Source organism: Myripristis murdjan, chromosome 7 (genome assembly GCF_902150065.1).
Source record: "Myripristis murdjan chromosome 7, fMyrMur1.1, whole genome shotgun sequence".
In the NCBI taxonomy this organism is placed as follows: Eukaryota; Metazoa; Chordata; class Actinopteri; order Holocentriformes; family Holocentridae; genus Myripristis; species Myripristis murdjan.
Window position 1 is genome coordinate 34,696,047 of NC_043986.1, and position 22,706 is coordinate 34,718,752.

At 41.0% G+C, this 22,706-nt stretch overlaps 2 protein-coding genes across 3 annotated transcripts in view; one reads left to right on the forward strand and one right to left on the reverse strand.

Moving 5' to 3' along the window:
• Nucleotides 1–14,232, reverse strand: part of mthfr (methylenetetrahydrofolate reductase (NAD(P)H)) — a 28,587-nt gene extending 14,355 nt beyond the window's left edge. The window contains exons 1-3 of one of the 2 annotated variants that reach the window (XM_030056473.1): nucleotides 14,100–14,232; nucleotides 12,983–13,245; nucleotides 8,620–8,858 (exon numbers count right to left, since the gene is read on the reverse strand). In XM_030056473.1, the coding sequence (XP_029912333.1) occupies nucleotides 8,620–8,858; nucleotides 12,983–13,230 (487 nt within the window). In that variant the 5' untranslated portion in view covers nucleotides 13,231–13,245; nucleotides 14,100–14,232. Of the gene's footprint in view, nucleotides 1–8,619; nucleotides 8,859–12,982; nucleotides 13,246–13,915; nucleotides 14,048–14,099 lie in introns of those variants that run through there. The other variant, XM_030056474.1, reaches the window with a different exon arrangement.
• Nucleotides 14,233–15,362: 1,130 nt separating this feature from the next.
• The window catches only part of clcn6 (chloride channel 6), a 47,863-nt gene continuing 40,519 nt past the window's right edge, over nucleotides 15,363–22,706 (forward strand). Inside the window, exons 1-5 of the mRNA XM_030055688.1 lie at nucleotides 15,363–15,734; nucleotides 17,856–17,915; nucleotides 18,071–18,136; nucleotides 19,086–19,151; nucleotides 19,423–19,489. Coding sequence (XP_029911548.1) covers nucleotides 15,660–15,734; nucleotides 17,856–17,915; nucleotides 18,071–18,136; nucleotides 19,086–19,151; nucleotides 19,423–19,489 — 334 coding nt within the window. The 5' untranslated portion in view covers nucleotides 15,363–15,659. The remainder of the gene's footprint in view (nucleotides 15,735–17,855; nucleotides 17,916–18,070; nucleotides 18,137–19,085; nucleotides 19,152–19,422; nucleotides 19,490–22,706) is intronic.

Here is a 22,706-nt window from a genome sequence, read left to right on the forward strand (position 1 = left end):
CACAACAAGAGACAACAAGACAACAAGAGGTTCATTTTGTGAGGAAATGTAAGTGGGCAGAGAAAATCACTGAACTTGTTCCTGTAAAATGATTGCACTTGACCTGCAACAACTATCTATCATTAAGGAAACAGGATTTAGTGTGCTGATTTTATATCCTGAGCACAGATACAGGTTAAAGACAGTAACAGCAAGGATGGAGAATCTATGCCATGAGTGTGCTCCCAATATCAAGCATGAGCTATGTCAAAACAATGTCTCACATCACTGTAATATTCCACTAGATTCATGAGCCCTGGAAGATGGACCCCTGTGTTTTCTCAATCGAAAATATGGATCAGGCACTAGGGTTGGAGCAATAGGCTGTGATTATTCTAAAGGTCACAATAGGTGATTTTATACAATAATGGCAAGTTTCAAAAAATAGTCACACTTACATCACCACACATGAATCAAATGTGGCTCATAGAATCCATAAGAGTCTCAGCTTTCCAGTCAAACCCAATTTTTGCAACTCCAAGACTGTTTAGGCCCCAGTCTGCAGAAATACACCATTATGGCATAGGCCAAAATAACACATTTGTCCTGCATTGTTTGTGCCCCAAACTGCATGGGATTAGCGTAGGGTGGACATGTCTGCAAAGACCTGTCGGTGCCCAGAGAACCCATTTTCATTCAGATATCTTGAGATCAGAGGTCAAGGGAACCATTTGATATGGCCATGCCAGTTTTTACCTCGCCAAAATTTAGCAGAACATTGGAGCGGCATTTAGTCTTCTTGCAGACAATCTAGCATGACATACTTGGTACCCTAGATTGTCTAGCGTCATATGATACCAATCCTTTACTTGATTCAGAATTGATACAGTAATAAACAAAACTGATTTAAAAAATTGTAAAAAAAAATAAAAAAAAAATGCAATACTTAAATGAATTGATTTTCCCCCACCCCTATCAAGGATGGATTTAAAGCGTGTCCTTCTTTGAAGTGCATGTTGCAAACTGGTTTCTCACTTCCAAGACAGTACCAAAGCCACAATAAGGTCAAGGCTGAGGTCAACTGGACTTGTTTACAGATTCTTGAAGACGTTTTACTTCTCATCCAAGAAGCCTCTTTTTTCCAGCAAAGACTGTTTCAATCCGTCCAATTTCAACTCAGATGTCTCTGAAGGTTAATTTTCATATCGTAGTGGACTGAATGGAAACCAGTGGCTGGATGACAAAATGAAACTGAATTCTAAAACATGCTACAACAGGAATGTGACTTATGTATATTTTGTAGATATTACGCTAAACATGGAGCATTTCTGATATGTAGGGCTGGGCTAACCCTAACCCTAACCCTTAACAAGAGACAACAAACAACAGAGATTGCTGATATAGAATGTGAAAAGTCAATAATTGGAGGGGGCTTTAATTGTCTATTGGACCCCCAAATGGATAAATCCCCAGCAGAGAGATGACCTACTAAAAGGGCCAGGGCAGTAGTAGAGCTATGTGATGAGATGCAATATCTTGTTGTATGGAGGATCACACATCCCTGAGAGAAGGACTTTTCCTTTTTCTCAAATGTCCATAAGAGTAGCTCAAGAATAGATTCGCAATCTAAATCAAATTAGGGTTGTCACGATACTAAAATTTCAAACTCGATATCGATACCCAGGAAAATATTCGATACTCGATACCATTTTCGATACCATGGGGATTAAAAATATTTTTATTAAAATTTAAACTCAAAAATAGCCTTTTCAATAAAAAAAATAAAAAACAAAATCACGTTTTGTTTTCACTCTGTGCAAATTGCAAAAATAACCCAAATAACATAATAATTTTACAACATTTTAACTTATAGTGCAAAAATAACAATGACATACACTATATTACCAAAAGTATTCGCTCACCTGCCTTTACTCATACTATGAACTGAAGTGCCATCCCATTCCTAACCCATAGAGTTCAATATGATGTCGGTCCACCTTTTGCAGCTATTACAGCTTCAACTCTTCTGGGAAGACTGTCCACAAGGTTGAGGAGAGTGTTTATAGGAATTTTTGACCATTCTTCCAAAAGCGCATTGGTGAGGTCACACACTGATGTTGGTCGAGAAGGCCTGGCTCTCAGTCTCCGCTCTAATTCATCCCAAAGGTGTTCTATCGGGTTCAGGTCAGGACTCTGTGCAGGCCAGTCAAGTTCATCCACACCAGACTCTGTCATCCATGTCTTTATGGACCTTGCTTTGTGCACTGGTGCACAGTCATGTTGGAAGAGGAAGGGGCCCGCTCCAAACTGTTCCCACAAGGTTGGGAGCATGGAATTGTCCAAAATGTTTTGGTATCCTGAAGCATTCAAAGTTCCTTTCACTGGAACTAAGGGGCCAAGCCCAGCTCCTGAAAAACAACCCCACACCATAATTCCTCCTCCACCAAATTTCACAGTCGGCACAATGCAGTCTGAAATGTACCGTTCTCCTGGCAACCTCCAAACCCAGACTCGTCCATCAGATTGCCAGATGGAAACGCGTGATTCATCACTCCAGAGAACGCGTCTCCACTGCTCTAGAGGCCAGTGGCGGCGTGCTTTACACCATTGCATCCGACGCTTTGCATTGCACTTGGTGATGTGTGGCTTGGCTGCAGCTGCTCGGCCATGGAAACCCATTCCATGAAGCTCTCTGCGTACTGTACTTGGGCTAATCTGAAGGTCACATGAAGTTTGTAGCTCTGTAGCAATTGAATTCACTGAGCTCCTGAGAGCGGCCCATTCTTTCACAAATGTCTTGTTTCACAGTCTGCATGCCTGAGTGCTTGATTTTATACACCTGTGGCCAGGCCAAGTGATTAGGACACCTGATTCTGATCATTTGAATGGGTGAGCGAATACTTTTGGTAATATAGTGTATGTTTTAGAACTACAAATTTACTACAAACTACTAAGCATTATTTTTATTAACATAGTATTGTTTTATATGATTGACATTTTCTGGAATTGTGTCAATGGCGGCTTTGCGCATGCGCAATTCATTTGCTGCCTGGACGCAGAGTGGTGAGGGTCTCCTCTCTGCTCCTCCCTGACTGCAGCTGCCTGCGACTGCCGCGCGCGGCTCGAGGCTGTGACCACCTGTGAGGACTTTGGGGCGGGGGAGGGGCTCGCGGCAGCACCCGCTGCTCGCTGAGAACAGGAACTGCAGAGGAACGATACATGCTTTCATGTCAGTCTCCAAAATGCCAGAAAAGTCTCCAATAACATCAGGAAAAGTCGCTAGATTTGTCTCTAGTCGTTTTTGACAAAAGAAAGTCGCCATGGGGAGTTGGAAGTCGCCAGATTTAGCGAGTCGCCAAGTTGGCAACACTGGCCGAGTCGCTGGAGCTCTGCCTACTGGGCACTGTTTGACCTGTGGCGCTGCCTGTCGAGTGCGTGTGACGTGCTCATGCACTGTAGTATCGATACTTTGGCAAATTAATATCATATCCGGATACGGCCTTTTAGTATCGATACTTTTCGGAGTATCGATATTTTTGACAACCCTAAATCAAATCAGATAACCTATAGTTCTATTGGAAATATCACAATCTCAGACTACAGCCCCATATTCCTTCAGCTACTCCAGAGGCTTGATAATATCATATGTGAAAAGTAAACAACGAAAAGCACTTCAGTGTCAGAGGGAGTTGGAGATCCAATTATCAGAGGCAGAAAAGACTTTTATGGAAAACCCTTCTGAGACTAATTAGAGAACAATTTTGGCAATCAAGACTTCATTGAACTCCTTACTCACCCAAAGATGAACAGTACATCAGATTTGCCGTAGTTATTGAATTTGGCAACAAACCAAGTAAATACCTGGCTAGATTAGTAAATAAGAAACTGATTCCCCAGTATCTCAGACATTAAGGATGTTGATGGTAAAAGGAACAGGTGCAGAGAACATTAACAAGGTGTTTGAACAACAGAAGTCACTTATTTAAGTGAACAACCCATGTCTAGTCAGAGGTTGTCAGAGCTTTTCTCTTTTCTCTAATATGACTCAACCTAAATTACATATTTACAGAGAGAAACACTTAACAAACCAATAACAGAGCAGGAAGTCAAGAGAACTCTGAATTCTCTACACTCAGGCAAAGCACCAGGCCCAGATGGGCTGGGCTGTGAATTCTATCAAGAGTCCTCCCCAGATCACTAACAGAGGCCAATATCAGCCTTATTCTTAAAAAGGGGAAGGCTGATGATGAATGTGCATCCTACAGGCCTATATGCCTGTTAAATACAGATCCTGAACTGCTTTCCAAGATGCTTGCTTGGTGTTTAGAAACAGTCCTGCCTTCCATTATAAATAATGATCAAACAGGATTTATTATTGTCAGAAATTCATGCAATAATATGAGGAGGCCTCTCAATGTGATTCAGCTTTCCCAATCTGACAAAGTAGGCTGTATACTTTTTAGTCTAGACACAGAGAAAGCTTTTGATCGGGCTGAGTGGCCCTATCCCTTCTCCACTTTGGAGATACTGGGCTTATGGGAGGCATTCATTAGCTGCATTTCAAACAATAGCGTGTGTGCACTGGGTGCTGTGCTGCCCTTGAATTCGAATTCTGCCTTTCATAGTCCGTCAACATAATGTTAAGAATAACATTACAAAACCGATTTTTGCAGCTTTTGAACCAGAAATAATCAAACTCGCAACTCCTCAACAATACACCTGCCAGGTTTGAAGTTGTACAGTCATAGAGATAATCAAGTCACAGACACAGATTTAAGATGAGTCTTTAAATTCCCTTTCATACTAGTAAATTAACTTTAAGTAAGAATGTTGATGGCGTCATTACTCTCAACAGTGAATACACTTATTTTTAAAGCATTATTCAGACAAATTACGGCAAGTAAGCATTGCCAGACACTTGTTGTGTACCTAGTGTCCGAAGTAGGAGAGTAGAGTAGAGAGTAGAGTGTGGTCTTTTCAACTGTATATATGGGCATTATATCTTTGGTGATGTGAAATGCCACCGTATCTGTAATGTCTGTATCGGTAAGGGTTGCTTCAGAGGGTAGCCAGATTCTTATCGATGAATTTGAGGTCACAAAACTATTTGAAAAAAACAATGTGAGGAAAAGTTGTGGGCCTGATGGGATCAGTGGTCGGCTCCTTAAAAATTGTGCTCCATTTTTGAGTGACATTTTTACATTCATTTTCCAGCTCTCTTTATCTTTAAAGAAAGTTTCCACATTATGGAAAGAATGCATTGTTCCCCATTGATCCCATTGCCAAAAACACTGAATTATTATTGATCAGTGGCACTAACTTCTTTAGTAATGAAAGGATTTGAACGAATCATGAAGCAGAGCATTTTGTCGATGACACAAAGTGTTCTTGACCCTCACCAATTCGCCTATCAACAGCATAAGGGCATGGAGGATGCCACAGCAACTTTGCTAAATATTGTTGTTGGACATTTGGGAGGAATGAAGATTCATACTCGTTTATGTTTTGTTGATTTCTCGTCAGCTTTTAACTGTATGCAGCCTTATATTTGAGCTAACAGGCTCTCTGAAATACACTATATTACCAAAAGTATTCGCTCACCCATTCAAATGATCAGAATCAGGTGTCCTAATCACTTGGCCTGGCCACAAGTGTATAAAATCAAGCACTCAGGCATGCAGACTGTGAAACAAGACATTTGTGAAAGAATGGGCCGCTCTCAGGAGCTCAGTGAATTCCAGCGTGGAACTGTCATAGGATGCCACCTGTGCAACAAATCCAGTCGTGAAATTTCCTCGCTCCTAAATATTCCACAGTCAACTGTCAGCTCTATTATAACAAAATGGAAGCGTTTGGGAACAACAGCAACTCAGCCACGAAGTGGTAGGCCACGTAAAGTGACGGAGAGGGGTCAGCGGATGCTGAAGCGCATAGTGCAAAGAGGTCGCCGACTTTCTGCACAGTCAATTGCTACAGAGCTACAAACTTCATGTGACCTTCAGATTAGCCCAAGTACAGTACGCAGAGAGCTTCATGGAATGGGTTTCCATGGCCGAGCAGCTGCAGCCAAGCCACACATCACCAAGTGCAATGCAAAGCGTCGGATGCAATGGTGTAAAGCACGCCGCCACTGGCCTCTAGAGCAGTGGAGACGCGTTCTCTGGAGTGATGAATCACGCTTTTCCATCTGGCAATCTGATGGACGAGTCTGGGTTTGGAGGTTGCCAGGAGAACGGTACATTTCAGACTGCATTGTGCCGACTGTGAAATTTGGTGGAGGAGGAATTATGGTGTGGGGTTGTTTTTCAGGAGCTGGGCTTGGCCCCTTAGTTCCAGTGAAAGGAACTTTGAATGCTTCAGGATACCAAAACATTTTGGACAATTCCATGCTCCCTACCTTGTGGGAACAGTTTGGAGCGGGCCCCTTCCTCTTCCAACATGACTGTGCACCAGTGCACAAAGCAAGGTCCATAAAGACATGGATGACAGAGTCTGGTGTGGATGAACTTGACTGGCCTGCACAGAGTCCTGACCTGAACCCGATAGAACACCTTTGGGATGAATTAGAGCGGAGACTGAGAGCCAGGCCTTCTCGACCAACATCAGTGTGTGACCTCACCAATGCGCTTTTGGAAGAATGGTCAAAAATTCCTATAAACACTCTCCTCAACCTTGTGGACAGTCTTCCCAGAAGAGTTGAAGCTGTAATAGCTGCAAAAGGTGGACCGACATCATATTGAACTCTATGGGTTAGGAATGGGATGGCACTTCAGTTCATAGTATGAGTAAAGGCAGGTGAGCGAATACTTTTGGGAATATAGTGTACCTGACTTTGACTTTGGCACCATATGTTGGCTGGTCGACTTCCTGACTATGAGGTCACAAAGAACTCGTGTCAATGGCACTCTGTCTGATGCCATGAGATGCTCTACAGGCTCACCCCAAGGGTGTGTTTTGTCACCTTTACTTTTTGTGCTGTACACAAATGATTGTCAGAGCACAGATGATTCAAGGTTCACTGTAAAGTTTGCAGATGATTCGGTAATTGTCAGCCTCTTGCAGGACCATGAAGGGGGGCACGGTTCTGTTATGGACAATTTCACTGAATGGCGCAATAATTCATGCTTACAACTAAACCTCAGTAAAACTAAAGAAATGCTGATTGATTTTCGAAAGAATCCACCCATCCCAAAACCCACTTTCATTAATAGATAGATAGATAGATTTTTATTGTCATTGCACAATCATATGCGTATAATAATGCAACGAAATTAGGGCTCAGTCCTTTCGGTGCAGGGGAGAATAGAAAGCATCGTGCATCTTGCTAGTTGAATAGCCAAGTCCAGTAATAGATGGCTGCAGCCATGTCTCTGATATCAGAAAAAATGCAACAGTCACGGAAACACTTGTTGGATGTGCAAGCACAGTTCGTCATCCCGTGTTCGCCATGGACCTGGCGCTGGAAAAAGCTGGGAGGCGGCGGCCCAAAGGGCTGTCCTTTCAGCCCTGTCAATGCGCCGGCCCTGCAGCCTCGGCGTCCTCCGGAATGTCCTGGCAGCGATGAAAGTCCGGTGAAATTGTCATCCCGCAGCGCAATCTCAAGCTCAAGAGGACCTGATAACTGTTGTTTCCTTTGCTTGTTTACGTTTCCTCCTGGACTTGTCACTGGGAAGAACTATCCACGGAGACCCCGGTGTTCTAACGGCATCCTCCGGAATGTCCTGGTAGCGATGAAAGTCCGGCGAAAATTAATGGTACAGCTGTGGAGATTGTAAGCCAGTACAAGTATTTGGGCACGATTTTGGATGATAAACTGATTTTTGAGGCCTACACTGACTATATCTGCAAAAAAGCCAATCAGAGACTGTTCTTTTTAAGGAAGCTGATGGATTTTAATGTTGACAGATCACTTTTTTAAAATGTTTTATTCATCTTTTATTGAGTCAATCTTAACTTTTGCTGTGATTTGCTGGTACGGGAACCTTAGCATCACTAATAAAAATCGGCTGGGAAGTATTGTTAAACTTTGCCAAAAAAATCACTGGCACGAGCTTGCAGCAGCTTGACAGTGTTTATCAAGCAAGAGCCATTCAGAGGGCAAAGATCATCTTGGCAGATCCACATCACCCTCTTTATGCTGAGTTTCGGCTTTTGCCGTCAGGAAAGAGGTATACCTTCCCTAAGAGGGCCAAATCAAACATGTACCTCAGATCATTTGTTCCTTCAGCTGTAGTATTGGGTTTCTGAATAAGCTTTAGGCTTGTGTCCTTGTACTGTACAGCTATGGTCATGATAACTCACCTGATGACATCTATTATTTGTATTTATGTTTCTATGTATTGTACTGTTTTTTTATGGTATGAATTTGGTTGTCGACAGCTGTTGCTCCTTGGGGACAAAAAAGACTTTCTAATCTAATAATAATCTAACCTAATCTTTCCACCAGGGCATTCAATCAAGTTGATGTGTTTTAATAAACTCCATGCTGTCAGGTGTACCTAACACATCATTTGTGCTGAATGTGTGCACAAATGGGCTCATAAAGGAAACCTCCTCCTACCCTAAGGCATGGAAGTAGGAACAAATTTGCTTTATGAAGTTAGGACCTCACTGCCCCATGCTCCCAACAAATATGCCTACCTCCTCTCAGCGCCATGATGTTCTTGAGGCCCAGGTGCTTGGCTTTGGCCAGGTAGCCAGTGATCTTCTCTTTTGTCTGGTTGCAACAGGTCAGATGGAGGATGGTCTCCAGACCGCAGTAGTTGACTGCTGTGCTTGCAATCATCATGGAGGATGTTTCCTTGTCTGAGCCTGGATCCCCGGCTGGGTGCCAGGTAATATCAATGAACAGGGGCCCTCCGGAGCCCATACGGTCAAATCTAAAAAGTAAAAAAAAAAAAAAAAAAAAAAAAAGAACAGGAAAAAGAACAAAGTCACATGAAGAAGGCTTTACCTCCTTTTTTTTCTAAGAATTTAGACAATTCCACAGCGATTGGGGATACTAGTGTGTTAAAAATATATTGACAATAATTCTTGGTTTTCCTGCCTTGTGGTTTGATCAAATGCTGCATTAAAAGTCTTGATGAAAATAAGGAAAAACGAATGGTATTTTATGAAATGTGTTCAAAAAATCCAGGCTTTCCTAACTTGACTGACTTCAGTGAGGCTCTTGTGCAGAGCAAATCAGGTTTTACAGGCAATCAGTGGTCAGTCAATGAGGCTAATTCAAGCCCAGTTTGCACAATCATTTCATGAACACAGTGCTTAATAACAGGCAAAGTGCAATAGATTTCTACATTGATAGAAACAAGAGAGAGCAACTGCGTTGATAAAAATTTAACAGCAGTCATTAGTACAGGTGTATGAGCAATAAAAATAAATTATAACCAGGAAGGGAATACTGTAGACATTACCAAGGCCAAAAAAAGCCCAAAACACACAGATAGTTGAAATGCATAAGAATAATTTAAAACTGCAAGACACTCGTGGACATTTCTAGAGGCACTCTCCATTCCAACAGGGCAACTATCCTAATGCCCCTTTTCCACTTGTACCTACTCGGCTCGTCTCTACTCGCCTCAACATGGTTTAGGTGGTTTTCCATTACAATTGAGTAGCACCTCGCCGTGGGTGGAGTCGTCATAGCAAGGCGGCGCACCGTCCAGCTCCCTCTGGATTCTTTGGGCCGCCACCAAGAACAGAAAAGTCTCCACCTCTTCATTTGACCACGATACCGGTTTGCTTGCCATTTTCCGACTTTGTCAACTTCAGTGATGATCAATGCGCAGTCACTGTGGTCGTTTTTTTTTTTTTTTTTTTTTTTTAATGCCGGGTTCCGTTTTCATGCAGGAGTCGCTCTCATGTGTCATCGCTCCCCGTCCAATCATTGGTATGCACGGTGTTTACGTCACATTTCGGCTCAAGTCAGCTCGACTCAGCTCGCTTGGAACCCCAGCTGAGTAGGTCCCAAATGGGCCTTTTCCACTAGTACCTACTCGGCTCGACTCGGTTCGACTCTACTTGGTTTGAGAGCTTTTCCATTAGGTGGTAGTACCTGGTAGCAGATACTATTTTGGGACCTACTCAGCCAGGGTTCCAAGCAAGCTGAGTCGAGCTGAGCTTGGTGGCGGCCCAAAGAATCCAGAGGGAGCTGGACGGTGCTCCAACTTGCTATGACGACTCCACCTACGGTGAGCTGGTACTCAATTGTAATGGAAAACCACCAAAACCGTGTCGAGGCGAGTAGAATCGAGCCGAGTAGGTACAAGTGGAAAAGGGGCAAAAATAGTATCTGCTACCACCTAATGGAAAAGCTCTCAAACCAAGTAGGGTCGAGCAAAGTCGAGGTGAGTAGGTACTAGTGGAAAAGGGCCATAACTGAACAGAGAATCTAGTTCACTACATAGAAAATTGTTTGGAATAGTTGGTTTCATCGTAACATGACAATAGTGGCTTCAAAATAGCTTGCATTGTGTAAGACTGCAAACACTTTTAAAGCTCTGTTTTTATCTAGATAGTTTTATTAAGGCTTGGACCCATTCTTCAGTGCTGTGCGCAACTACACATAGTGCCTGCATTTGGTGCTCGGTAATTCTATACTGTGGAAAGATCTTTTGTCAGTCAGTCCACTGATGAATTATTATAGCATTTTTCATAAATGATTGCCACAAGCATACATTATCCAGTTTGCCAGCAAGTGATTTGCTATAAATAAATGAAAATTTTATTGTTTCTCACGATGTACAGTCCGGGCCTGTCTCTGGATAACTTCCAAGTTTGGGTGAGTGGGAGGCAGCATTTTTACTAGGACCAAACTAAAGAGTAAGCTAGATCAGTCGCCCTTTGAATTAGCCTCCTTCACAGAATCATTCCTATTCAGTGAACAAGAGATTTTAACTTGTTGACAGACTGAGTATTATCATGTAGTTTGAATGTGTTCAGGTCATCATTCAATACTGCAAAACACAATGGCTCAGTGGTTAGCACTGTTGCCTTACAAGGGTTCAAATCCTGGCTGGGGCAAGGCCTTTCTGTGTGGAGTTTGCATGTTCTCCCCACGTTGTGTGGCTTTCCTCTGGTTGCTCTGGTTTTCCCTAACTTCAAAAAGGTTAATTCTCCTGTAGTGTCGCTGACCAAGACGCTGACTTCCCCAAGCACTGCATGTTGGCTGTCCGCTGCTACTGATACTTAGGATGGGTCAAAATGCAGAGAAATGCAGAATCCCTCCATAGAGGGATCAATAAAGGTTAACCCATAAACAAGGAGAACACTCTCTGAATGAGAGGATGAGGCCGCCCAGCCAGATTTTACACAGAGAAGATAAATGGAAGGCAACAAATTGGAGCAATGAATAATGGAGATGTAAGCAAGTGACAAAGAAGCAGTACACATACGGTCACTTGGCAGAGAACTGGTTGGCAAATCAACTAAAGCTTCACGGTGCCAAGCCATGAAATTACTGAAAAATCAGTAATTTTCTAATGTGGACTTCATGTAACTAAGCATTAGAGCTGAGGGCAAAGAATTAATGTAGCATTTGTGTTTTGCCCTTATTATACTTGAGGCTCTGTGTTCAGAAGCGACTCAGGCACATAGCACACATACAGGACCACTGAACCGACCAGTGACCCAATCATTTTGCTGAACGGAACCAAATGAACTGAAACTTCCAAATGAACGATAATTTCCACCACTACTGTACTCTGTGTGTTTCACCAATGTTGAGTGAGGCCTCCAAACACACACACACACAGTCTCTAATACCCCTTTTCCACCAGGGCTGGTTCGGAGCCGGTGCCTGACTTAGCACCAGTTTTTTGGTTTTCCACCGCCCGAGCACCGGCCAAACTGGTTCCAAATCGGTTCCAAACAAGCACCAACGGCGAGCACGGGCTAAACAGGAGCCAGAGAAAGAACCGATGATGTGGCCCACCGCGTCATTGGTGGGCGGACTTACAGACTCAAACGGAAGCAGCGATCGCTATAAACATATAGCTAAACATACTCACCGTTCGTTCCGACCACAAATACGACGGGTAGCCGGCCATAATTGCGTTTTTCGCCTCTGGACCGCAAAGTAGGCTTGTAGACACATGAACAGTATTTGCATCGCTACGATGGCTCGTCCATGTTTGTTGGTGTGATTCCAAGCGAGCGTCTCGCACACCCACATGATCACGTTTTAAACTGACGTAATGACGTGGCTCTGACTTGGCTCCGCTTGGCTGTTGGCCGGTGGAAAAGCAAACCTGTTCTTTGTTGGCACCAGTTAAGCACTGGCTCTAGCACCAGCTCCGAACTAGCATGAGGTGCTTTTTGGTGGAAAAGGGGCATAAGTGGAGCAGAGCAAAGACGTGAAGTGAGGGTAATGTTACTTGAGCTGACAAGTCATTATGCTAGTGTAAGGGAAATAAAAGCTTTCCAACAGCAGTAACATATTAATATAGTGCATCTAAAACCAAAGACGAGGTCGACCCCAAACATCTGAAATTCCACCCAACCTGAATCTGACAAATCTCAATAATCTAATCCTTACAATTACTCTAAAACAAAGTAATCTGAATGTGATTACACACTGATATATTTTTTATGTTCTAAAATGTGCTGGACAACCAATTTGTGGACTGTGACAATAAGAAAGCTTTCAATCTTATCGTGGTAAGACTACTCTTGACCACGCATAAAATCCTTTCTTACCTAAGAGGAAAGCAAAAAATAAGAAAACACAGGTCAATCCCAGGATTCAAATGGTTCTAACAAAGTAAGGACAAATCCTGGATATGAACAAAAATAAGAGGAGACTTGTTCATATATTGCTTCCTGCATCTGGCACATTGTCACTTGACAGTAAGCTGCATGTCAGCTTTGGACAATCCAAATAAAGTATGACTGGGCTTTGCATTGCTGTTGTGGGTGCCTCATGTGCTCCTCTTGTTTTTCTGTGTAAAGCACATGAGAGTCTCCTCTATCCTATCCTGTACAAATGTAGTTGGAGGTGACATGCCTTGAGATAAGATTTACTGCTCCACTGGCGGTGCGGGGAGGAAAGAACTCAAGAGAGAACCAGCGATCCCCAGACTCCATCCTCCTCAGCATCTTGTCCCGCAGCCTGTCCGACCGGTCCGCGTCGAGCACCGGCGTGGAGCAGCGGGAGCTCTCCTTGGAGCTCTCACCGCCGCTGTTGCTGGCTCCGCTGGAGTCGCTCTTGCCTGACTGCCAGTTACCGTCCACACGCTGAACCTGGTTCACCATTGTGGCTACTGTTTACTAGGAGTAAAATAAAGGAGAACAAACAGTTCTGAATCTTGTGCAGTTACTAGCCTCGATGCTCATTACCTGCATACTGTGAGATTTTTTTGCTACACCAAACTCCATTCAGAAACCGGACCATTTACTGCTGCCCGTTTTGCTGGCAAACGTGCAAACATAGCAAAGATACCTTAACACACTTACCGAATCCTTACTGTCTTCTCGTAAATTCGGTGTATGCATGATCCACGAGGCAACATTCGGTGTAAGTAAAATTCAAACATTAGAATTGATAAGTCCCTTGTGTTCTCATGAAATTACTGCTCTCCACGTGATCGTGGAAACACAGGAGGAACCATTTTTAAAATGGCATTTTATTAAAATAAGCTGCTTCTTGGTGGATTATCTACACACCGAATACACGAGGAGACCATAATGAATCGAAAAACATATTGAAACATGTTCTAATCGGCATGAACATTTACCAATAAGCGACAAAACTCTACACGGTCATGATTGTAAACAGAGTTCGTGGCAATGGTGTGTCTCAGGGAGGACAACAGCACATTTAAATGTAGTCTGATGTCTGTCCGCTCGTACTTCTTTCTGTCTCTAACTCACAAACAAAAGTTGCAGCAAACAGTTATTCTGGAATGAACACTAAACATAAAATAAAACATATCGTCACCACAGTGCAGGTACAGGGCTATCTTCGCTTTGTTAGAAAAGTGACACTAAGATAGCTAAATTTCATATATTCCAAACTAGCGATGTTAGCTGGGGGTCCAAGCTGTATACTGATGAACGTTCAACATCTAAACTCATGCATAGTCTGTTTATGCGGGGAAAACACAGCTATTCAGACGCATTACCGTCGCCTCGTACGTCTTGCACGGTCGGTGACGGCTGTCCTCTCTCTGACGGTGCCCGGTGGTCTCCCCTCCACAGCCGAGGTCCACTATGTGTATAATCGCATGCAATCTGATGCTCAAAAGCAAGTCAAAAGCCCTCCAATGATGCATTCTTGGCCTATGGGAAAACACGGATATGACTTCAGATAAAAGTGACGATTTGAAATGTTCATACTTTCAAAGTGATTTTATGTATGCGACGACAATTCGACTTTATTTCTCACACGTGCACAGGCCAAGGATCAAACAACTGCTTATGTCCTTCTATTTTAAGAGTTCTGATCTCTAAGTGACACTTTTTTGATTAAGTAGCTACAGCAAGAAAATACTGATATACTGAAATAATGTAGCAGTACTCCTGGTTTTACCAGAATATTTTAGACAGCCTGAATTCTGACATCACAAACAAGGCGTATTTGTGATCAAATGGACGGAATGGAATCGTAATTAAATTACAGCTGATGTATTTTTTAGTAACATTTAGCAGCTGAAAGGTGGCTTTTCGGGACAAATGGAACAGCAAATGGAATAGTGTCCCTTTTTCCATCGGGACGCGAATGCAGCAGGAGGACGTTTTTTTTCCTTCGCTTCTTTATGGGGGTTGATTTGCGCAGTACTTGGCGCATAATAGTACTAATCCAATTCTGTGTTAGCAAAATAACTTTTCTTTGCAATAGTTGTAAATATCAGTACGAATTATAATATGTTCACCGTCTTTTGTGCATACATCCGTGCAAATCTGGGTATGTATTGTTAAACAAAAGCGTAAACGTGACGCAGTTTTGGCAGTTTGGAGCAGTCGTCGGGCTCTGAACGTCACATGACACGGCGAGGTAGGGTGGAGGGGTGCTAATGCTGCATTCTAAGCCCAAGAGAAAGATTGTAGATACAGCTCCAACTCTTGAAAATGTCGAACGCTTCAGCTTTCACGTGATAAATGCTGCTACAAAGTACCATTAAACTCATCCGAATAGTTCTAAATATCACTTGAAAAATACAGTTCCCCTCAGCTTTCTGAAAGACTGTTCATCCGCGTTTTCAGCAGGTAACTGGCAGTGAAAATACTGTTACTCTCATGTTCAAGAGGTAAATACTGGGACATGGGAACTCAGGTTTCAACTATGGAAGTATTAACAGTTTGAGAGTTTGAGAAGGACCCCTGTGTCTATGACTTTTTGAATTCTGGTATTACAAACAAGGACATGCCTGTCATTTAGTGTTAGCAATTTCGTGTTCATTTCAAATAAAATCATTTAACCAAATCATTAAAAAAAAAAAATAAAAAAAATCGGCATTTGTAAGCTATGATCACAACTGTTAGAAGGTCATATACATGTGGTCGCCGGATTTTTCATTCGCATATGTGTACAGTTGAGAAGAGTATGGATTGCAGCCAAAGAGGGCGTGCAACGTCAAGCATGTCGACGGCTTCAAACTTGGTACAGTTATTGCTTCCAACACTAGAGGGGTTCTCATGGTTTTTACCACATTACCTGAACGCAGCAGAGGACAACAACGAAGATGGCGTGTTGTGGAAATAGTTATTGTTGCCAATGTTGCTGCAGAGAGGGGGAGACACGTACACCCGAGGAACTGGTAAGGAAAACTGTAGTTATTATTATGCAAAGTGAATATCATTTAATTAAGTCAAAATGGGACATTTTCGAGAACTTGGTGAGTCAGTGATGAGCGTCTCTTCCTGTGCCCTTCCTGCTTGTTCCACCCTCCTGTCTAGTGTTCTGTTGTCATTTGCAAGCAAATAAGCTTCTACGAGGATCCATTCACAATTCATGTGCAAAAACGGGACAGAAGAAACCAGCGAACTCTATTTAAATATGTTTGCCATGTGGCGATATGAAGCATCATTGTTTCATCCCAGCCCTGATAACATCCCGGTGTCATTTTAGTGGTGATACCTACACCATGCAAAACATCATTCAAAAATCTGGCTTTTCAAATTGCCGCGGATATCAGCAAAAGCGGATACATAATAAAACATAGTTTAAGATGTTCTGTGATTCCTCAGAAGCCATTCTTAAATTCGGCATGATTTACACCCAAGAAGCAGAACTTATTTCAGTAACTTTCTAACAAATAAGATACACGGCGGTGATCAGTTAAAAAGTTGAGAATTTATTTAATTACAATGCTACGTAGAGGGTCAAAATTTTGTCGAATTTACCAGAAGATCGTAACGGCAAGAGGAAGTAAAATTCTGGTCTGTTAGGTATCTGTTGAGTATCTGCCAAGAGGTAAGGCATTAATATCTCCTGTGTTTTTATGTAGGAAACAGTTTCACTATGTCACTGACTGCTAGTTATGATTACACTGTCTTAACCCATCCCAGCTCCTAACTATGGTACTACCACTGTTTCACCATGATACTGAGTGATTACCAAAAATATACACATAAATAAATAAATAGATGGATCAATAATGTTATTAACTATTTTAAAAAATCTGAATAAATTACACCCAGCCCCCACAGATATTTTCTTTCATCTAATTTCTCTAATGTCTAATCTGTTGACTACAAAAAAGCAAAAAAGCTTTAATCAAAGTTGGATTTAATAAAAATAATCAGTAGATAAACATTTTTACTTTACTGAGTTGAAACAATAATAAGTAACATTATTATAATTTTAAAACATGACTAATTTACACAAATTATTTGTCTAATATTGATCACCAAAATAAAGCCGCAATATGAGTATTTGTCTAGCATGAAATATATGGTAGTTATATAATGGCAACTGTCCTAATCATAATACCACTGTGGGTTTTTGTTTGTTTGTTTGTTTTGGCTGGTTGCTTCAGTAGTAACAGTACTAATTTAATTGAATTTTATTACAGTACATTGGCTGCATCAAAGTATACAAAAAATACATTGATATAGGACATGACAACCCTATTGTTTTATTTTTCTTTTTATTACCATTTTAATTTTAATGTTATTTTACTTATTTAATTTAGTTAATCATTTATTTATTTATTTATTTACAGTTTTATTTCTTACTTGCATTAATTACATAAATATTAAAATGGAACAAGTCCTTAAGTTTTACTATGTACATATAGATCCTGTGAATATGCCATTAATTTATATTTTATGTTTATTTTTAACTTTTTTCCTCTCCTGTAAATAGAAGTCATACATATTTATTACTTTATTACTTTTTCTATTTTATTTTTCAGTTGCTGGAGTAGTTGCAATCCCATTTCACTGCTGCTGTACATGTACAGTTATGCATGTGACAAATAAACCTCTTGAATCTTGAATCTTAAGTTTGTCCAGAATTGCACAGTATTGAATTGCAGTACATGCAAAACAGCAATAATTACAGAATCGCAGCACATATTGAATTGGATTCGGCACCCATGTATCACAAATTGAATCACTTTATATCAACTCCCATCCCTAATAAAAAATAAAAACAACAGCAGCAACAAGTCTAAAGATACTACTACTACTACTACTACTACTACTACTACTACTACCACTAATAATAATGATAATAATAACAGTAACAGTAACAAAAACAACATTATTATTATTAGTATTAGTATTAGTATTATAACAACAATAATAACAACAATAATAATAATTTCTAGCTGTTGGGTTTTCCTGATGTCGTGTAGGTGACCTCACATCTGTGAACTGTTTGCTGTTCTGCATGCGCATGTATCCAGATGGATTTGGATTTCTTTCTTTTCTAGGCAATCCTTGGGGAAATTCGAGATGAAGAAGATGAAATCCTACCAAGGAAAGATTATGAGGTAAGAAACTTGTGAGAAAGCCTCGCCCTCTGAAATACAATCAAGATATTCAGGTGTGGTTACACGCTGCATCTGGAATGCATTAGAATCATTAAAAATATGATCCAGATAGTGTGCAAATTCTACATACACAGCCTTTATTTTTGCCTTAACAGAGCCTTGATTATGACCGCTGCATCAATGAGCCCTATGTGGAGGTTCTGGAGGGAATGGACAACAAGGTAAGAGAGAATGACACTTAGCTGATCCTAGTGTTGAAGCTAGTTCATTGAGGCAGCAAACAACATGTATCAGTGAAAGGCAAATGTACTACTCCAAATTTCCAGAAGTAGAACATCCCAAGGCAGACAGAAACAAATGTAAAAAAAAAAAAAAAAAAAAAATACAGTATGAGAATATATTACAGGAAATATGAAACCTGTACAGAATGAAATATGCCAGAATATATTAGAATGTGAGAGTGTGTGAGAATATGAAAAATGGAAAGCATCATAATCCCGTGTAATCCTGTGTATAAATTGTAAAATTACAATTTACACATTTATTATGGTGCCTTCTATTTAAAAATTTAAAATTAAATTGCAGTTACTGTACAATTAAGTTAAATAACAATATATTAGTTGCATCAAAATGTACCAAAAATACAATCATATGCTGCCCTTTCTGTGTATTGTTTACTTATTTAATTGAATTTAATTCACTATTTAATATTTTAAACGGTATTTCTCATCTTTATACATTAAGTACGATAATTGTAAAATGAAAAAAACATAACTTTTCCCAAAATTGCACAGTATCAAATATCGAACTGACAAAATCACAATTACAGAATTGCATTATGTATTGAAGATATCATGAATCATTTTACCTTGATGAGGCCATGCTGATTCTTCTCCTCAGTGTGCAGGCTGTATGTGAATTGCTGACTGTATTCATATTTGCTGTCATATTTGGTCATATTCATTGACAGAGGTATCATATGTATTGCACTGTGTGTCCTGAGATATGTACTGCCCTATATGCAGAGAAAGTACAGAAATACAGCATGCACAGATCAGTGATGCTGCATTTGTAGCCCTTTGTAAATGAAGAGGTGCTGTGCACTCTGTTCAGACCTGCCTGGCTCAATGTGATTTATGTCAGATGTTTTTGTTTTTTGTTTACCAATAGAAAGCAAAGAAATATGAAGCTGTGCGGTGGATTCTGGTGTTCACTATTGGAGTCACTGTTGGTTTGGTAGGTGTTTTCGTGATATGTTGTTGTTGGTTTTTTTGCTGAATTGAAATGGCCACTAAATGTCTAAATGCAACATTATGCAGCTAAACAGGGAATTTTAATTGCCTCTCATGGTGCTCTCTTGCCCTGAAAGTTGTCTCTAAGGCAGCGCTTCCTACCCGTCTCTCAAACTATAGCACTAACCATTATCATAGCCTGAGAAGCAGTGTTGGCTGGCAGTCCAAACAGAGTGCAAAAAGCACACCAAGTGTTATTTCACTGTCTCTTTCAGGTAGGCATGTTTGTGGACTTCTTTGTGCGCCTCTTTAGCCATCTCAAATTCACCTTGGTTGGAAATTGTATCCTTTAATACTACTCCAGAAACCTCTGATGCGAAACTTAATTCACTTCAGTGCTGGTATGCCACTTCATTTCAGGATGCTCAGGTACTCTAATTTTGTGGATTCTTGACCCAAGGTTATTAGGACCTGTCGGAGCCCCATGGGTCGGACAAAAATTTAGAAGTTATGCTCAGGTTCGGGTTGGGTTTGGTCACGTTGGTGCTACAGTGCATTTCGAAAGTATTCAGACGCCCTTCAATTTTTCACTTTTGTTATGTTGCGGTCTGATGCTACAATCGTTTAAATTCAATTTTTCTTTGATTACTCTATACTTGGTACCCCATAATGACAACCTTAAAACAGCATTGTAGAATTTTTTGTAAATTTATTAAAAAGAAAAAACTGAAATATCACATTGACATAAGTACTCAGTACTTGGTTGAAGCACCTTTGGCAGCAATTACAGCCTCAAGTCTTTTTGGGTAAAATGCAACAAGCTTTGCACACCTGGATTAGGGGATTTTCTGGCATTCTTCTTTGCAAATCCTCTCAAGCTCAGTCAGGTTGGATGGGGACCGTCGGTGGACAGCCATGTTCAGGTCTCTCCAGAGATAGGGGAGAGATAGTTGGATTGGGCAACTTCCTGTATAGTGCTGGAGTTTACGTGACGACTCTGAAGGCAAAATATAGGCTATTTCAGGTGGTAAATATAACTTTATGATGGAGGACAAGCAAAACCTCAGGCACGGGACAGGACACAAAAAAAGGATTGCCTGTTGGGTTCAGGTGGGGCTCGGTGGGGCAAAAGTGTGCAGCTCGATCCACGTTGTAGTGGTAATATCCAAAACATTTTGTTTCATCATGTACTAAAAGTCCATTCCAGTGATATTGCATGTTTAGCATAATCTCTACTCGACATTTCTGCTAATTTTTCTTAAAGCAAAAAATTGTATTTTAGAAGTCTGATATGATTTTTCCTCCCTTTCCTCCAGCCGACGGTTTCCATTCATTCCACTACGATATGAAAAAGAACTTTCCGAGACTTTCTTCACACCAGTATTCCATCACTGTAATAAAGTCATCCAGATAGGTTTTCCTAAAAGCAGCAGCACTGTTGTGTTTTGTTGACTTATTATCAGTTCTTTCTTTCTTTTCTTTAACCTTTATTTGTTAGAGAGGGACAGTGTACATTAATAAACATTTTAAAAGACAGTAAAATGTAAATGCACCCAATTATAGCCAAAAGGCATGACATTATCGGTTACATTATAGGTTAAGTTGAGTGTTTCAACCAAATATTTAAATGTGAAAATGATTATATATGGTGAAATCTTTAGTATCCCTGAATGATTTTCAAAATGATTTGTTGCAATGTAAAATGTGCGTAAACTGTAGTATATGGAACAGACCTTTAGAGTCACTGGTATAGTCCTTTAAGGCATATATGTTATTGTGATATAGACATAAAGTACAGGCCAAACGTTTGGACACACCTTCTCATTCAATGCGTTTTCTTTATTTTCATGACTATTTACATTGTAGATTCTAACTGAAGGAATCAAAACTATGAATGAACACATGTGGAGTTATGTACTTAACAAAAAAAGGTGAAATAACTGAAAACATGGTTTATATTCTAGTTTCTTCAAAATAGCCACCCTTTGCTCTGATTACTGCTTTGCACACTTTTGGCATTCTCTCGATGAGCTTCAAGAGGTAGTCACCTGAAATGGTTTTCCAACAGTCTTGAAGGAGTTCCCAGAGGTGTTTAGCACTTGTTGGCCCCTTTGCCTTCACTCTGCGGTCCAGCTCACCCCAAACCATCTTGATTGGGTTCAGGTCCGGTGACTGTGGAGGCCAGGTCATCTGCCGCAGCACTCCATCACTTTCCTTCTTGGTCAAATAGCCCTTACACAGCCTGGAGGTGTGTTTGGGGGCATTGTCCTGTTGAAAAATAAATGATGGTCCAACTAAACACAAACCGGATGGGATGGCATGTCGCTGCAGGATGCTGTGGTAGCCATGCTGGTTCAGTGTGCCTTCAATTTTGAATAAATCCCCAACAGTGTCACCAGCAAAACACCCCCACACCATCACACCTCCTCCTCCATGCTTCACAGTGGGAACCAGGCATGTGGAATCCATCCGTTCACCTTTTCTGCGTCTCACAAAGACACGGCGGTTGGAACCAAAGATCTCAAATTTGGACTCATCAGACCAAAGCACAGATTTCCACTGGTCTAATGTCCATTCCTTGTGTTTCTTGGCCCAAACAAATCTCTTCTGCTTGTTGCCTCTCCTTAGCAGTGGTTTCCTAGCAGCTATTTGACCATGAAGGCCTGATTTGCGCAGTTTCCTCTTAACAGTTGTTCTAGAGATGGGTCTGCTGCTAGAACTCTGTGTGGCATTTATCTGGTCTCTGATCTGAGCTGCTGTTAACTTGCGATTTCTGAGGCTGGTGACTCAGGTGAACTTGTCCTCAGAAGCAGAGGTGACTCTTGGTCTTCCTTTCCTGGGTCGGTCCTCATGTGTGCCAGTTTCGTTGTAACGCTTGATGGTTTTTGCGACTCCACTTGGGGACACATTTAAAGTTTTTGCAATTTTCCAGACTGACTGACCTTCATTTCTTAAAGTAATGATGGCCACTCGTTTTTCTTTAGTTAGCTGATTGGTTCTTGCCATAATATATATTTTAACAGTTGTCCAATAGGGCTGTCGGCTGTGTAGTAACCTGACTTCTGCACAACACAACTGATGGTCCCAACCCCATTGATAAAGCAAGAAATTCCACTAATTAACCCTGATAAGGCACACCTGTGAAGTGAAAACCATGTCAGGTGACTACCTCTTGAAGCTCATCGAGAGAATGCCAAGAGTGTGCAAAGCAGTAATCAGAGCAAAGGGTGGCTATTTTGAAGAAACTAGAATATAAACCATGTTTTCAGTTATTTCACCTTTTTTTGTTAAGTACATAACTCCACGTGTTCATTCATAGTTTTGATTCCTTCAGTGAGAATCTACAATGTAAATAGTCATGAAAATAAAGAAAACGCATTGAATGAGAAGGTGTGTCCAAACTTTTGGCCTGTACTGTATATATAAACAGATACAAGACTCAAAGAGACTCACTAGTTAGCACCTTGGCTCCAAGGATCCCGAATGGTACTGGTTGAAGAACCAGAATTGTTTTGGTCGAAAAGAGGTTTCAGTGGCACCAGCATTATGAATTACAACT